The 17321-nt window shown below is 42.9% G+C and overlaps 1 protein-coding gene across 2 annotated transcripts in view; it reads left to right on the top strand.

The window, feature by feature from the left end:
• The first annotated feature begins 338 nt into the window (after window positions 1-338).
• Window positions 339-17321, top strand: part of RIT2 (Ras like without CAAX 2) — a 262487-nt gene continuing 245504 nt past the window's right edge. The window contains exon 1 of one of the 2 annotated variants that reach the window (XM_074952303.1): window positions 339-618. In XM_074952303.1, the coding sequence (XP_074808404.1) occupies window positions 516-618 (103 nt within the window). In that variant the 5' untranslated portion in view covers window positions 339-515. The remainder of the gene's footprint in view (window positions 619-17321) is intronic. The other variant, XM_074952304.1, reaches the window with a different exon arrangement.

Here is a 17321-nt window from a genome sequence, read left to right as displayed (position 1 = left end):
AAATGGATCATTCAACCGAGTGCAAATCTGGCAACTTCAGTCAACGCAGGTTAACGCCCCAGTGGCAAAGCAACTGGCTGATACACCTCCATTCTCTCTTTAAAATAAAATAAGTTCTGCATTGAGAAGCTTAAGAATTAAGAGATATGTGATCAATTTCCCCCCCCTGAGGCTCCGCTTAGTTAAAATCTAATGACATAGCAACACCCATAGGCACCAGAGCTCCTGAGTCTTACAAAACTGCTTCTGTCCAGGAAGAGATACATAGAGAGAATGATACAGAGATGGGAGGGGGCAGAGAGAGATTTTTATTGGAAGCTGTTAAAGTGGTTGCTATGAGACCTTCTCCAGCTACCGCAGGAGCAGCCGTGAGTGTGAGGCTGATAAATCATACCTCTTGTATCATACCTTTCTTTTTTTTTATTTATGCTGCTTTTATAGTTGTTTAAGATCAGAGCAAGCACTTGTCAGTTGCTTTTTCTTCCTTCTCACTCTCCTCTGGTCCCTTGTGCAAGATGGAGCTAGAAAATGAAATGATCAGCTCCTCCAGCAATTCTTCAGCAGGCTCCCGGGAGTACAAGGTGGTGATGCTGGGAGCTGGGGGAGTTGGCAAAAGCGGTAAGTTTTTAATTAACAGCAAGGGGTGGATCGGAGTGTAAACTTCTGAGAACAAGAATGGCTTGATAAGGGGCTTCTTCCCCACCCCTAGTTCAGCTGAAGATGGTTTGGATTAAAAAAAATTGAAATTAACGACTGGGGGCATGAGTCAGCTTAATTCTGTTGCAGAAAAAAATGTTGTAATCCTTTTTTTCCCCCTTAGCCAGCCTTCTCTTTCCTTTACAGACATGGGGGTCCAGTCAGCCTGCTGGTGTTAGCTTACTGTTCCGTTCTGCCTCTGGCAATGCCACTGTGGCACTTTTTAAGGGGTCCCGGCATGTTGGGCAGTATACGTGTAACTTGTGGGCCTGTAAATCATCCTTCATAGAGGCACGTGGGAGAGACCACTTGCAAAACCGACTGCCAAGTCAGGTCTGCAGTGGAAAGTGAGGAGGATGACACAGCTTCTAAGTTACTTCTTTACTGTGTGACATTATGGCTCTGCTGGTGGTACTCGCACCTCCTGTCTGGAAAGTTATAGGATGCATATCTGAGTGTCTCTCCAGGTCAGAAGGCTGATACCCAGCATATTTGAATATCGCTGTCCAGTGCTGGCAAGACATGATATTGTCTGCGGTGGCATCTCTTCAGAGGAGCTATGATTTTTTCCTCCGGACGAGGTTTTCTTTTTCTCAGATATTATCACCTTTTGATTTATTGTCACTGACACTAACGTTCCCTGATCTTTAAAAAAAGCAAAGAAAAGACTTTGCTGAGCATGCAGTGTTTGTCTTGGTAGCCAGCATATTTAACCCAGCACAACAAGTATATAATTAAATCTGCGGGAAATGACTATACAACTGGGATACAGTATTTCACAGACTAGCCTCCATGCAAGTCGGAGGGCAGACAGAATAAGCAAGCTGTAAATCTAAACTACTGATATTGCAGACAAGCCAAGCACTGTTTGCGACTTACCTGGTAAGACTAGATGTAGATAGTTATATTTAAGCAGTGAGGACATCATTCTCTATATCCATATGCTATAGCCAGTGTTCCATTTGGTTTTAGTTTTAGGGTTGCATCCTTCATCTAAGAGGAATATACCCCCTCAATATTAATCTAACCAAGCCGGTGACAATTTTTGCAGTGGTATATTGAGAAACGATTGCTGTTCGCTACATAAAACACGAACAATTGGGCTTCTTATGTTAGTTTACTGCATGTATTTCCCAACTCACTTTTCTGCAGCAAGCAGGATCTCTGTGAAATATCTTTCCATTGTAACTTTCAACAAAGCCATGCTTGTTTTTGCTGAGAGTATCCCAAAGGTGGCAGCAATTTTTTCCACCTTGTCTATGCAAGCACCATTTATTTTAAAAGAGTAGTTCCCCAACCGCTGTGACATTTCAAAGTAAAGATATACATGCTGCAATATTCATAATGGAATTGGATTGTGGGAGATGAATCTCAGATACAAATTAAGGAAACTTCAACGAGTTAATAATTTCTAGTATTTGAAACATCATGATGCCTACATGAAGCTTATTCCAACTAATCCAAATCTTCTTGGTTTGGAAATTAAATGGATGGTTTCATTTAAACAAGACTTCTTCTAATATTTTTGGAATTTCCTGATCCAGCCCTGGTTGGAAGCAAGCAAAGCAGATGGAGTGTGTGTGTGGAGCGGGGCGGGGGATTAGAACAAGGAGCAATGGTCTCAAGTTGCAGTGGGCAAGGTCTAGGATCCGATGAAGTGAGCTGTAGCTCACGAAAGCTTATGCTCAAATAAATTGGTTAGTCTCTAAGGTGCCACAAGTACTCCTTTTCTTTTTAGGAAACACTATTTCACTAGGAGGGTGGTGAAGCACTGGAATGGGTTACCTAGGGAGCTGGTGGAATCTCCATCCTTAGAGATTTTTAAGGCCCAGCTTGCCACAACCCTGGCTAGGATGATTTGGTTGTAGTTGGTTCTGTTTTGAGCAGGGGGTTGGACGACAAGACCACCTGAGGTCTCTTCCAACCATAATCCTCTATGATTCTATGAAAATTAAGAGTTATATTGCAAGCCCCATACTCACACTGAGTAATGCATTACTCCATAAACAGCCTCACTGAATTCCGTGGGACTACTCATGTTGTCAGTTATTGTTCAACATGATGAAGGAGTTCACAATCTGTCCCCATATGAACATTTATTGACATGGAAAGACATAGATTTTGTTGAATTTTGAAGTAAAGGTAAAGTTCAGGGAATTCCTTATCTTATGCAAAATAACTCAAAGACTCTAAGGTCAGAAGGGGCAATTATGATCATTTAGTCTGACTTCCTGCACATTTCAGGCCACAGAATCACACCCACCTATTTATGTAATAGACCTGTAACCTCTGGCTGAGTTACTGAAGTCCTCAAACCATGATTTAAAGACTTCAAGTTACTCATCCATACATACAACACAGATATTGGCAGCTAGGGAACCTATACTTCCCCACAGTCATTCCTGGCCTGGAAACTACACAGGAACTTATTCGTTTGGTGTCACTGGTGTATTATGAAATCAATTATATAAAAAAACTCTGCAGATAAGTTTTTCTCTTCTTTTAAGCATCTGCACTTCTGGCTTTGTATGGATTTATAAGGAGGAGGGCAGAAATATAATAAGAAAAATGTCTTCAAAGGGGTCTTAAGATGCCCCACCTAGGTTTGCAAAGCCAAGACTTTTGGTTGCGTATCTTAAACATGATAAACTCAACAATCAAATGTAGGGGTTTTATTTATCACTAAGGTGCTTGTTTACTAGAGTCGTGCCCAGTTCTGCTTTCATTTGCCACCACATTAATATCATTGGTGTAAATGGAAGAAGAATGTGGCCCAACTTTACAAGTACTAGGGAAGGAGTACTTGTGGCACCTTAGAGACTAACCAATTTATTTGAGCATGAGCTTTCGCGAGCTACAGCTCATGAAAGCTCATGCTCAAATAAATTGGTTAGTCTCTAAGGTGCCACAAGTACTCCTTTTCTTTTTGCGAATACAGACTAACACGGCTGTTACTCTGAAACCTGTCAAGTACTAGGGAAAATATCAGCAATAAAATACCAATCGTTATGCAAAAGAATCACCTGCTTTGGGATCATAAGAACATAAACAGCCATACTGGATCAGACCAAAGGTCCATCTAATCCAGTATCCTGTCTTCCAACAGTGGCCAATGCCAGGTGCCTCAGAGGGAATGAACAGAACAGCTAACTTGCTCCAGGTTGGCAAAAGGTTTTGATCAAACCTAGGTGCAGTTTTGAATTAACCTGGAATGATTTATGGCTTGTACAGAAATCATGTGAGATTTGCTGTTAATCGTCATTTTGGAGGGGAAAATAACAGGTGAAATATACTGAAGTTTGTTCCTGTTCTGAACCTGAAAGTGAAATCTGGATGTTGTGAACCCATTTAGATCAAATCCAAAATCATAATATAGATACACATTCCCATGAAGATGGCAACAAAAGTTGATTTAGTTGGGGTTGGTCCTGCTTTGAGCAGGGGTTTGGACTAGATGACCTCCTAAATTCTCTTCCAACCCTAATCTTCTATAATTTCTATGATTCTATGATTGAAAAGCCAATGGAAAAATAAGGGCAGAAGTCAACTGAAAATTGAGCTGTTACCAATGGTGCTGACAGATTTCTGCTGAAAATCCTGGTCCAGGGAGAGATGAAACATGGCTGGAACCCCAAACCTGAACGTTTTCAATCTTTAGGTGGAGTCAGCTTTGGGATTTGAATCTCAAGATAAAAACCTGTCACTGTAGTTTTAGTTACAGATTGGAATGCAAAACTAGCAGGAGCCTAGTTTCTGGTTCTGATTGGATAGTACTGAACTGTTTTTCTTGCAAGATTGTGGCCTAAAATGGCAGATATCTTAGAAGAGCCAATCTCACAACACTTATCCCATTCAGTGTAGCAGAAATCGTACAGGAAGAGCTAATGAGATCTTAATGGTGAGGCACCCAAAGTTAAACCCTATTTCCAGAACCCAAATCTCGAATCCTATCCTAAATCCCAACTAAAATCAGATCTGAACATCACCTCTTAGCTCATCGCTAGTTAAGAATAGTGATGTATTAACTTCAAAAGATTTTAAGGATTCTGAATTTAAGGTCCCCAAATTTGCAATTTCATTCAACAAACAATAATTGCATCTATTTTACTCTGGGGCAGGGAGAAGCCAATTTAGTCTTATGGGTTTATTTCAATTAAGGTACAGAAATAAAGCTACACAGGCATATTATAACAGGGCAAGTAGTTTCACTATAGTTAATGAGGAAGTAACAGTGTTCTGTCCTTCAAAAGTAAGCTCACCGCTGTATATTATATTTTGAAAAAAGAGATCCCTTTCTGAGTTCTAGAGAAATACTAAAATGTTATTTCAAGCAGTTTGGGGCTGAGACTAAGTAAAGCCATTCATCATTCACTGCTTTGTTTCAAGATGGACCCAAAATCTGCACTTTGAAACCCTGCTGACTTTGAGGCCATTTTGACCTGAAAGCAGATTTTGCATTGGCCCCTGTTTTATAATGATCTGTACTAAAATCCCATCTCCAAACTTATCCTGTGTTGGCTTGTAAGATTCACAAACCTTAGTTAGTCTTTTGACAAAGTGTGTGTATGTGAGAGAGATAGAGAGAGACAGAGAGAGAGAGAGAGAGAGAGAGAGAGACTGGGTTTGTTTATAAATATTATTCATAGCTCTGGGCTTGGTTGGTGAATCTAGTTCCAGGAGAGACCCCAGCTAAGCAACACAGTCTAACCAGCTTGGTTTAATCACCTATTTTATTCAGTAATACACAAAAGATAAACAGAACAGCCTCTGAATTCTGCAGGCTATTCATTTCCAGCTTAATTTTAGCAACACCAATAATAATTAATTATAACACACTCTGTGAAACATTTGTATTAAGCCTCTCAGCTAATTATTGCTAAGCATAGCATAAAGAACAAACAAGTTGAGTTTTCCTAACATTTGAATAAAATAACTCTGCCTCACGAGGGATGTTATTTCCTAAAGGATGCTTCAATCTGGTCAGATTTGTCTATCTCCTGAAAGAAGTCAGACCTGCTGAATGAACATGATCAGCTATGTTACTCATAATACCATTTAGACATAGCCAATCTATTGGTGGTAAAAGGTGCTGGATTGGAACATACTGGAGTTGCCCCCTCACCTGAGCTAAAGGGATCATGTCTTGGGTCAGAAGTAGAGCTTTTCAAAAACTTTGCATTGAAAGAGTTTTTTTAGAATGGAAAATGGCTTTTTTTTTTCTCTCACAAGAAATGAGCATGCTTGAGAAGTGTTCAGGTTGTCATTGGAAAAATGAAAATCTGACAACGTAAATGTTCATGGGATTAGCAACCCCAAAACCCAAATATTTTCTGCCAGAAAACCCACACAATATTTGATTGTCAGGTGTTCAACTAAAAACCAGAGAAATTATGAAGAATTTTTTTTTGCATGCACACACAAAGAAAAATGCCTTTCCTGACCCAATCTAGTCAGCAGTATTTAACTGTTCCACGGTCCATTCATTCTGTTCACGCTCTCTGATGCCGACAGCTGCACAAATGCCCCAGTCCTGCAAACTTTTAAGCAGGTGAATAGTCCATTGATTTCAGGATATTTTTGCAGAATCAGGACCAGCCTGGGTTTTTGGGAGGTGAAAATGTATGCTCTAGGAACTGGACTGAAACCACAAACTCGTACCACTTGAGTTTATAAACAGTCTTTTAGTGGGGCAGTTTCTCTGTCCTGATCTGCTCCCTCTCCAGGTAGTGCAAAGGAGTAGAGCTTGAGTGTGTGCTTTTCCCGGGGGAGTTCTTCAGTGGTGGGGGGTCCCCAGGAAATGTAGTGACATTATAATGAGCTCGTACACCATCTGCCTTACAGGTACACCACAGGGTATATGTTAGGAAGTTGGCTGTAGCATTGTGGGCTCTGGCTAAGCACAACTGCTGGATTGTCCCTTGGGGACTATTGCAAAGTGGTACAAGTTAGAGCACTCCCCAGGGTTCTACCAGGGCCAAGAAGAGAAACAAGTCTCTGAGCATAAACTTGATGAATCAGACAACCTGATCCAGTAACTCCAGTAACAGTTTCAAAGTTCATATCTGCACTTCAAACATATTGGGCCCAGTTCACCTCTGCTATAACTCAGTGAATTTAGATTTACTAGATTGGTATGGCACAAAACATATCCACTATGCAACGTACACCAGACAGTACTACATTTTGCACAGTATTAGGTCTTAAACCTGCCTTGTGATCAATACAGGGGCAGCACTCACCCTCTACATATCACAGTGCAGGACTGGACCTTTGTGTGGTATTACACAATAGATCACAGCTGCTCAAGGAAGGGATTGATTTCTCTGAGTGGAGAGTGATGAGCACTCTGTGGATGCTACTGAAACGGAATAATAAGAACACATACAGGATTGTCTCAGATCAATCAGTAAAACTCGCCTCCACCATAAAATTCTTCTCCTTCCTTCTTTTCTAACCCGCCTTCAAACTACCCTTTTAAGAAAAGGTCTAGGAGAACAGACTGGCCTGTGGTGTCAACAAATGTGAGCTCTGCTCAACCTGATGGGAATGGCATGTCACTAGTTACATGTCTAAACAACTCCTTAAATCATTTCAATAAATCCGTTTGGTTATAGTACAAAGTGGGGGTGAGGATGGGAGAGGGGATGCCTTTGAAAGTAGCTGCAGAAGTAAAAAACACAAAAGGTGTGGTTGTGACCCTCGCAGGTGTGTAATTTTTAATCCTATGCCAGGCTATTTACCATGGGGTGCAGCATAGGGGAGAGAACAACTTTTAAGAGGCTGCTATTTCCTCTCCCCCACATATGTGAGCAAAGCCTTGACTCTGCCCACAATGTGCCAGCCTGCTCAGCTCAGCCAGCACAGTGGAAGAAATAATCTGTACCAGACCCTGGGTTTACTCAAATTACTTGCCCACAGGTACAAGAGGAGAGACAGGGACCAGATTGTTACTCCTAGGCCATGTCTATGCTCCAAACGTCTGCTGGCATAGTTATGTCAGTCAGGGTTGTGAAAAGGAGAGATCCCTGGCCAACACAGCTAACCAGTCAAAAGCCCGTAGTGCAGACGCAGCTATAATTGCAACATTACACTTTTATCAATATATTTTGTAACAGGGCAGCCTGCCCCATTTAAAGGCCTGGAGGGTCAGCCCTGTACAATTAGCCCTGCCTTGCTATGGCATTGCTGGAAGCTTGGACTTAAGAGGAGGATGGGAGAGGAGTTCTCTCCCATCCCAGGGATATGAGAGAGGCACTGGATCCAGAAACCAACCCACCTGCAGAGATGGTGTATGCAACAGACATACCAGGGATAACAGTAGCCCCTCCCTACGCTACTGCACAGATTCATCTATGAGGGGCTGGATGAGATAGAGGAGAGGGTTCTGTGGCTGATGAGCATGGGGCAGAGGTCTTTGCCCAACAGAGCAGCTCTCAAATTCAGATGACAAAATGCTTGCAGGTGCCGGAACTGGCTATGCTCCAGGCAGCAATAAGTGCTGTAAAACAGGGGATCAAAGGTGAGCTTCCCTTGTAAAAGCAGGGAGGGTACTGGTAACTGGAAAGCAAGAGCTGGGTTCTTTAACTAATGGGAAGCCGGAGAAGGCTGGGTTTAGAGACCAGGTCTTGTGTACGGAACAGTTTAAAGACATTCTGACAACCCCAGAAGAGGCCCCACAGCTCCAGGAGGGAGTAATGTGTAGTCTAGTGACAGAACTGTGTGAGCCCCTGGCAGAGATAAAGGCCAGGGAGCAGAAGCTTGAGGCCACATGATGTGCAGTGGGATGCCAGACGGTCCCTAATGGAGAAGCAGAAGATTGTAGTCACTGGCTCACTCCCTATCAGTATACCTGGTGGCAACTGGTAAACGAGCACCAGAAGACACTAAGGGAGAGGAGCCTTCTAATCTCGATAGTCAGTAAGCTTGAGGGGGAGCTAAAGCATCTACAAGCACAGAACCCACCACAGCCCTGAGGCAGAAGACATAAATAAACCAGATCTGAAGAGTACAGGAGAGGACCTTCTAGATTATAGAGCTTGCCCTCGGGCTGGGCAAGTGGAGTGGAGGAATGTAATAAGTGACCTGGGGCCAGTCAGTCCTGCTCAGTTAGCTATGTCCCTCAACACCTGTGCTGGGAGTTGGACTTAAAAGGAGGACACCCCAGCAGTTGAGTGATGACTGGGGAGGAGAGCAGACAAACCACTCCTACCTGGGCATGGGAAGCCTGATTGAGGGCTAGGAGCTCTCTGAGGAGTGTTCCAGCCAGAGCCCTTTGTAGGAGGGTGGGCCTGGACTGGATGATTGAACAGACCAGAGAACATGTACCTGTTGGGGGGTGTTGAGACAGCCCATTGCACCTTGGGCCTGCCTGTAAGGAAGGGGGCTGTATGCTGAACCTGACTAGGTCAAAGATTTTTTTCCTTTTGTGCTTTTGCTGTACTTTATCTAAGGGACTCTGTTACCCTGGGAGGGGTTGAATTTTCTAATGTGGCTTGGCTGGAGGGTCAAGTCATATCTGTGGCTGGAATAGTCCAAAGAACATGGTGGGGAAACTGAGGCAGAATGGCTGCAATGCCACACTGTGCTACAAGGGGGTGCTCTGGAATGGTGAGTCTTGTGATAAGTTTATTTCTCTTGGGGTGGGGCTGGAATAAGATATACCAGCAAAACCAATTTTGCTAATTTACTCTGCATCCACACTCAGAGTGCTTTTCTGGTGTAGTCCTATACTGGCATAAAGCAGACATGACCTTAGACACAATCTTGTTCCTGATCTGCTCCTGGTTAAACACAACTACACATTGTCCCTTACTTAGACTTTTGGTAAAGCCACAATGTAGCTACAAATGGCTTCTAGAGGTTAAAAAGTGTGGGTGAAATTCTGTCACCTGAACTCTCACTGAGTACTACCTTCTAGAATAAGTAGGTCACAATGATCTCAAAGACACAATTGGAGGACTTGGGTACTAGTCAGCATGACTTAGCTTGAAAAACAGTGGCCCTTTGAGTGCATACACTTCTAGCAGATTGTAATGAATGGTGGCTGACTTTGTCTCTGTTTCAGAAGCCATTTTAACTAACAGGTTTGGAGTTTACTTTTGTGCTGCTGTTGCTGTACAAACTCCTCTCTTTCCTAGTGAGTGACATGTGAGACATCCATGTACGGATTAATAAATAGACACATTAATAAATAATTGTTCCCTCTCTTTTCTGCCTGAAGAACGGTAACATGTTTGTTATCCACTTGGCAGGATGAAGCACTGGCTCATTCATTTATTTTATGAATTTGGACAAGACATCAGGGACAGAATTGTTTGCCTCAGGGATGAGAGTTAAAGATATTTCATTACTGTGGCTGTTCACGCCCTTCAGTAGCTGGAGAGGAGGAGGAGTCCATTGTGGTTCTCGTGTGTACGTTTAATAGGATGATTTCTGTAGGTCAAATACCAATTGGCTATTGAGAACACGGTACATAAGACCATAACATAAAAATGGCCATACGAGGTCAGACGGATGGTCCATCTAGCCCAGTATCCTGTTTTCTGACAGCAGCCAGTGCCCGATGCTTCAGAGGGAACGAACAGAACAGGGCAAAGTTTCAAGTTATCCATCCCGTCATCCAGTCCCACTTTCTGGTAGTCAGAATGTAGCAAAGAGCAGACTCCCTGGTGTGGTGCCTCCTGCTGGTCATCTTGGGAATTAGCTCAACTCCAGCTCCACAGCACCTCCTGGTGGCCAGTGACTCGCCTGCCTCAGGCCCCCATGTCCCTCCTGGACCCCAGTGCCCTTTACCTCAGGATTCTGCCCCAGCAGTACCCCTAAACTCTGGGTCTCCCCTCCCAGGGAACTCCCAACCCTCTAAGCCCACCTTGTCTCAGTGGCTACTGCCAGTCATCATGTAGCCCCCTCTCACTGGGGCAAACTGCAGTCTGTAAAGGCCACTCATCACCGGCAAGGGGGTTGGACCAGCTGCCTCTGCCTAACCCCAGGTTGCACATTACAGCCCCAGTACCTGCATAGGCCTTTCTCAAGGCCTCAGCCTGGGGAGTTGCCAGGCTGGAGCTTCCCAGCGCCTCTTGCCCTTCCGCAGCACTGCTCTGCTCTGCTCTGCTCCAGGTACCTTATTCCCAGGCAGCCAGGTCCTTCTGTTTCCACAGCTAGAGAGAGAGTGAGACAGCTCCTCCCTGAGCCCTTATAACAGGGCCAGGTGTGGCCTGATGGGGCCTGGCCCCAGCTGTGGCTGCCTCCCCAATAAGCCTAGCCTTTTCCACTGCAGTGGGGTAACTGCCCCACTACACAGAGGTTTAGGGACATCCAGAGCAGAGGGCTGTGTCCCTGACCATCTTCACTTATAGCCATTGATGGGCCACCTTTCCTCCATGTCTAGGCTTCACCCTTCCACTGATCACTAGCCCACCTAAGGCCTGAATCAAGGAAGCATTTAAGCACATGATTAAGTCATAAGAACTGTATGCAGTCCCAGTCCCTTCAATACCTGAAAGCTGCTGCTGAATTGGAGAGAGTTCAGAGAAGATCAACAAAAATGATTAACGTGACTAGAAAATTTGATTTATGATTCCAGATGAGTAAAAGACCAATATTTGTATAGCTTGGTCAAACAATATACCATGATTCTTCACTGTGTTACTTACACATGGATAAAATGGTGTAATGTAGTCAAGAATCAGGCCCAGTGTCTACACTGGAGATGACAGTCTGTCATATTTCAAGGGTGTAAATATCAAGGAACAGAAGGAACTGGTGGAAGCACTCATGAGCATTTGGCTAGGAGGAATGGAATGAAATGTTTAGATAAAAGCTAAGAACATGTATACACATTCAGTCTATCTATAAGGGGTTCACTCCCTGTGGTTTCTAGGAAGGTAGGGTATCTATCTGTAACCATTTACTAAGAGTGAGGTTGATTAGATTGTGGAATAGTCTCCCAAGGTTGGTGGAAGTCCCAGCACGGGTACCGTTTTTAGATGAGCTAAACAGAATGCAGGAGAATGAACTGTAGAGACTAGTCCTATACTGTCAAGAGAACGGATCAGGTGACTAGAAGAGCTTTTCAGTCTCTAATTTCTAATAATTTCTAATAATAATCTAATAACTATCCTATGTTCCTCTCTGCCACTGGGGAGAGTCCTGCACACACTTAGGTGCTTGAAGTCAACAGGACTAATCACATGTGTAAAGTTACTTACATGCCTAGATGTTTACAGGATCAGTGCCTTACTCTGGGTCTATGATTCACAATGCTGAATGTCGAGCTTCTGTATGGCACTAGTAAAAAATGAAAATCAGCCAATTACTGTGACAGTGGTCTGGTTTGGAATTGGGGATTTGGTTCATCCCCGTGCTCCACTGATTCAGGGTCTCCCTGTCACACACACTCAGGACAGCTGAATCATGATGGGATGTGAATGTAAGTCACCAGCGGTTACATGAGCATATCTGGTTTTCACCTGCAGACTAACTCAAAGAGGTTTTACAGTCACTACTGTAGATGGGGACTATGTTGGTACCATTTTCTTTTCACTTCTAATTGGTTCTTATTAAGGAAAGGAAGCCTTTTGACTAAAGGAGTCTAGCTACAAAAGCCTCCATATGGAAGCATTTCTGTTCTGCTGGTCCCAAGTAAACTCCGAAATAAGGAAATAAACAGGGCTACATGACAATGATTGGGCACTGTCAGTCCCTTTGCTGTTCACCATCTGCGAGGCAGCCACAGGGGGCTGCATTTTCCATTCTAACCCATCCCTGCTGCTGAGCCAAGCCATCTGCAGTTCAGGGCACTGCTGTAGTTAGGATGAAGAGGAGAATTCATTAGAGACCCTTCAAAGCACAATTAGGAAAGAATGTGTGTTTTGTTTGTTTGTTTGTTTTTTCTGCTGCTTTCATGACTCTCCTTCTATGCTTTCCCTTTCACTTCCCTGTCCCTGTCCTTATCCTTTTCCACTTTTAATTTCTCCACTGACTTTAATTAAATTCCCCCTATGCCTGCAAGCTTTTTTTTTTGTTTTGTTCTTCCTGTGTAAAGAGAAGCAAGGGAAGTCTTCAGACTCACACAGTTCTACTGACAGGTTCTACGTGCTTTCAAAGCACTGTGCAGGGGCTTAGCTGAGGAGCACTCACCGACTCAGGAAGCCACCTTGTTGCAGTTTACTCACAACATACCTGACAGTGGGTCAGATCCCAATGGAGTGACACCAATTGATGTCATCTGAGGAGCAGGCTCAAAATATTTCATGTCGAAGTCACCAGCTTGCCTGCCTCCTCCCATATAAATATACATAGGCAGAAGCTGTAATTCCGTGAAAGAGAATTCCCAAAAATGTATGCAGTGTAGCTGTAGCTGTGTCTGTCCCAGGATATTAGAGAGACAAGGTTGGTGAGGTCATATCTTTTATTGGACTAACTTCTGTTGATGAGGGAAACAAGCCTTCGACCCACACAGAGCTCTTCTTCAGGTCTAGGAAAGGTACTCTGAGCATCACAGCTAAATGCAAGGTGAATTTGATCACTCTGTATCTGAGCAATCAGTTCTCATCCTCAAAGGAAACCTGCACAACACTTTCAAAAGATCAGAGGGGTAGCCGTGTTACTCTGTATCCACAAAAACAACGAGGAGTCCAGTGGCACCTTAAAGACAAACAAAATTATTTGGGCATAAGCTTTTGTGGGTAAAAATCCCACGTCTTCAGATGCATGGAGTGAAAATTACAGATGCAGGCATTATTATACTGACACATGAAGAGAAGGGAGTTACCTTACAAGTGGAGAACCAGTGTTGACAAGGCCAATTCAATCAGGTTGGATGTGGTCCACTCCCAATAATTGATGAGGAGGTGTCAATACCAAGAGAGGGAAAGTAGTGAGACAGCCACTCCCCGTCCTTATTCAAGCCCAAATTAATGGTGTTAAATTTTCAAATGAATTTTAGTTCTGCAGTTTCTCTTTGAAGTCTGTTTTTGAAGTTTTTTTGTTGCAGGATGGCTACTTTTAAGTCTGTTATAGAATGTCCAGGGAGATTGAAGTGTTCACCTACTGGCTTTTGTATGTTACCATTCCTGATGTCTGATTTGTGTCCATTTATTCTTTTACGTAGAGACTATCTGGTTTGGCCAATGTATATGGCAGAGAGGCACTGCTGGCATATATCACATTAATAGATGTTCAGGTGAATGGGCCCCGGATGGTGTGGCTGATGTGGTTGGGTCCTCTGATGGTGTCACTAGAGTAGATATGGGGACAGAGTAGGCAACAAGGTTTGTTACAGGGATTGGTTCCTGTGTTAGTGTCTCTGTGGCATGGTGTGTAGTTGCTGGTGAGTATTTGCTTCAGGCTGGGGGGCTGTTTGTAAGCGAGGATGAGTCTGGGAGCTTAAATTCAAAAGATGAACCTGAGAGCTTAAATTCATAACTCTGCTAGACACTAAAAACCATGGACTGAACAGAGACACAAAATTTCTGGATTATTACAACTATCTGTAACCCACTAACTCCTCTTTTTATCCCATGACTGCAGAGGTGTTAACGGCCCACACTACCCTGAATGGTCCCTTAGAATATGTGCTAACTACTTATGCTAAACAATCTGTACCACCTTGCATTTAGCTGTGATGCTTGGAGTACCTTTCCTAGACCAGAAGAAAAAGAGAGTTTGTGAGGCTCAAAAGCTTGTCTCTCTCACCCACAGAAGTTGGTCCAGTAAATGATATTAACTCCTGCACCTTGTCTCTCTATTCCAAGAATTGTTCAATTGGGATTGTGGTGTTTGCACCCTACTATGGGCAACCCAATTTTCTACTCACGTTCCCCATGTGTTCACACTAGTGAAGATCATTAACTTGACTATTTACAGAAAGTAAAGTAAAAAGGGGGAAACAAATTTAAATTTGAAAACTTTAATCAATATCCATTGGATTTCCCCCGCCTATCCCAAGTTTTTGATCACAGCAGATTTTAATCATGATCAGCTGGCATGATGCTGCATGTGTTTCCTCCCGGCCTACAATGACCTACAAGGTCATGCTTGATATTGTGTCATCTAACTGGATGCTTAACAATTTGTGTTCAAACACAATAAAGCTTTATAATATAGACAAGCCCATTCACACAGTTTGTTTGCTTTGTGCAGCACAAAAGAACTATGAGTGGAATCTCAGTCTTGGGTTACGTGGATTGGTGCACAGTGAAATACTTTCATTTTACCAGGGCTACTTACTATGTTTCATACTTCCCCATGAGATCCCTGGATTCTTTGAAGGCTTCTTGTTGCTGCCATGGAATTTGGATACCCCTTGAGTGGAATATGCTTAGCTCATGCCAATGGCCAAAATCTACAATATCTTGACTGCAACTTTCCTTAACTGTGAAAATAAATAAACAGGAGCTGCAGATTTTTAACTCAAAATGCTTACTGCTGTAAATCAACATAGCCATATTGACTTAAATGGAGTTATGGTGCCTTAAAGCAGCTGAGCACCAGGATCACAGTAGCCTAGAGCTTAATCCCTTTGCTGAATTGCTTTAACAGAAACATGACTTCTTTGCTATCTATCTGTGCCCAGGATAGCTAAAAAGCAAATTTACAGTCACTTTCTATGCAACTAAATAAAATTCTCTATCTAAACAATCCCCTGTGTCGTCAGTATTCTTCCTCATCTCTGGAGGAGGAGGATGAGATGAGAGGTCAAAATTGGGGCTAGATGGAAAACAACAATTCTGTTTCATGTAAAATTGTGCAGGTTTCAAAAGTTGCTTTCATTCTTCATTGGAGTGAAACCAACGCCTTCCAATTCTTCTGGTGATAAAAATGGGTGAAAAAGCCTTGGAGAATAGTCAATAGCTCAATAGTTAGGGCACTTGCTTGGGATATAGAAGACCTAGGTTTTAGTCCCTATTCTGTCAGAGCTGGAGCTTTGACTTGCATCTCAGTCTCCCTCATCCCAGGTAAACTCACTAACCATTGGCTATTCTGCATTTGCTTGCACGCTGTCTCTCTGAATTGGGATATGCAAGGAAGTGGGAGAGCAGGATTTATTAAGAGAACAAAACAAGGCGGGAAGAGAATTAATTATATAATCGAGAGCACAACAGTAGATGAATAGATGCTGGAACATATAAAAGACACAAATAAGAGAGAATAATAAAAACAGAAGGACATTGGAGGGGGATAAGAAAAAACAAAGGTAAGAAGAGTATGGTGAGAGAGAGTTTAAGGCAGTGAGAATTACTCAGATCCCACAACAAGGTCAATGAGCCTCTGCTTTCTGTTCTTACAACATCTACCCCTTTCAATGCTAGCTGCATTACTCCCCTTCCTGAAGGCTGCACGCTTGTGACACCTGTCCTTAGGTGCCAGAACTCACCCCTCTACATTTCACTCCCAGTGGGTTGGCTTCCCAGTAGACTTTGTCCACAGGCTCAAAGTTGACAGTAAGAAGTAAGAGTCACTCTGCCACTATTAGCAAATGAATCACAAACCTTTCTAGATCAATCCTTTTCTTCCAACCCTGCCAGGGCTTTGGAACAAACTCACCCAGCCTTTAGCCGTGATGCTAGCTTATATAAATGCAATGCCAGAGAGAGCAGTGAGTCACTTTGCTGTGTATCCCCCACATACCTCCGAAAGTGGGATGTGGGAGCATTTAGGGACTAACTCTGAGTAATACTAAGTGCCTTTCAAAGTCAATGGGAATGTCTCTGTGCTTTGAAGGATCAAACCCTGAGTGCAAATAGAATAATGCATTGTATCACTACTTGGACATATCTTTTTTCCCCCCTGCAGGGCCTGAAAATACAATCAGGCTTCATTTATCCCAAGCCCAAAGAAGCAAAGTGCCACGAAGCAAAGTAAAATGTGCAGCTGTCTCTCTTCTTCTCCTAACCCTCCTTGTTAGAGATCCAGCACACACACTCACTCTCCTGTCTCTTATCGTTTATTTAAATATGCACTGAAGTAACATCAACCTACTCCTCTTTAAAAGGAGGAGAGATGGCTGTAAGGGGAGCTATAAAAATAAATTGCCAGTGACTATAACCATTGGGGAAAAAACAAAAACATTTCCCTAAGATACAGTCAAGAAAAATGTATTTAAATGTAAAATAATTAAAGTACATTTTCACTTGTTTATTGAAAACTAGTTGTTAAAGCCCTGACATGTTAGTCAAGGATGAATTATTGAAGGCTCTGCCAAACCCATTGAGATAACCACTTTCCACTGATTGACAGTGACAATATATTAAAGGAATAGAATATTTGGTGATTGAATGCCTTTCGTTCCTCAATGTCATCCGCTTGAAAAGGACTATGGATCAAATCAGTTTGTGATATTGGAGTGTTTATTTCTAACGCATCACTGTCCCTGCTGGATGAATCTCAGTCTTTCACATTTCTTAATCAAGTATTTACTTGATTTATCCTTAGCTGATATAAAGGGGCATAGCTACACTGAGGTCAATGAAATTATGCCAGTTTGCATGAGCAGAGTGTCTTGCTCCTTGTTCTATAATTAGGTTGAAAACATAAGAATTAGGGATCCTGCATTGGCACCTGATTCTGTCAGGTTCTAAGCACTTCCTGCCTGGCTCTGAGAATCCTCAATTCCCAGTGAAGTC

The sequence above is a fragment of the Natator depressus genome, chromosome 5 (assembly GCF_965152275.1).
Source record: "Natator depressus isolate rNatDep1 chromosome 5, rNatDep2.hap1, whole genome shotgun sequence".
Lineage (NCBI taxonomy): Eukaryota > Metazoa > Chordata > Testudines > Cheloniidae > Natator > Natator depressus.
This window is presented reverse-complemented; position numbering and strand designations above follow the sequence as displayed.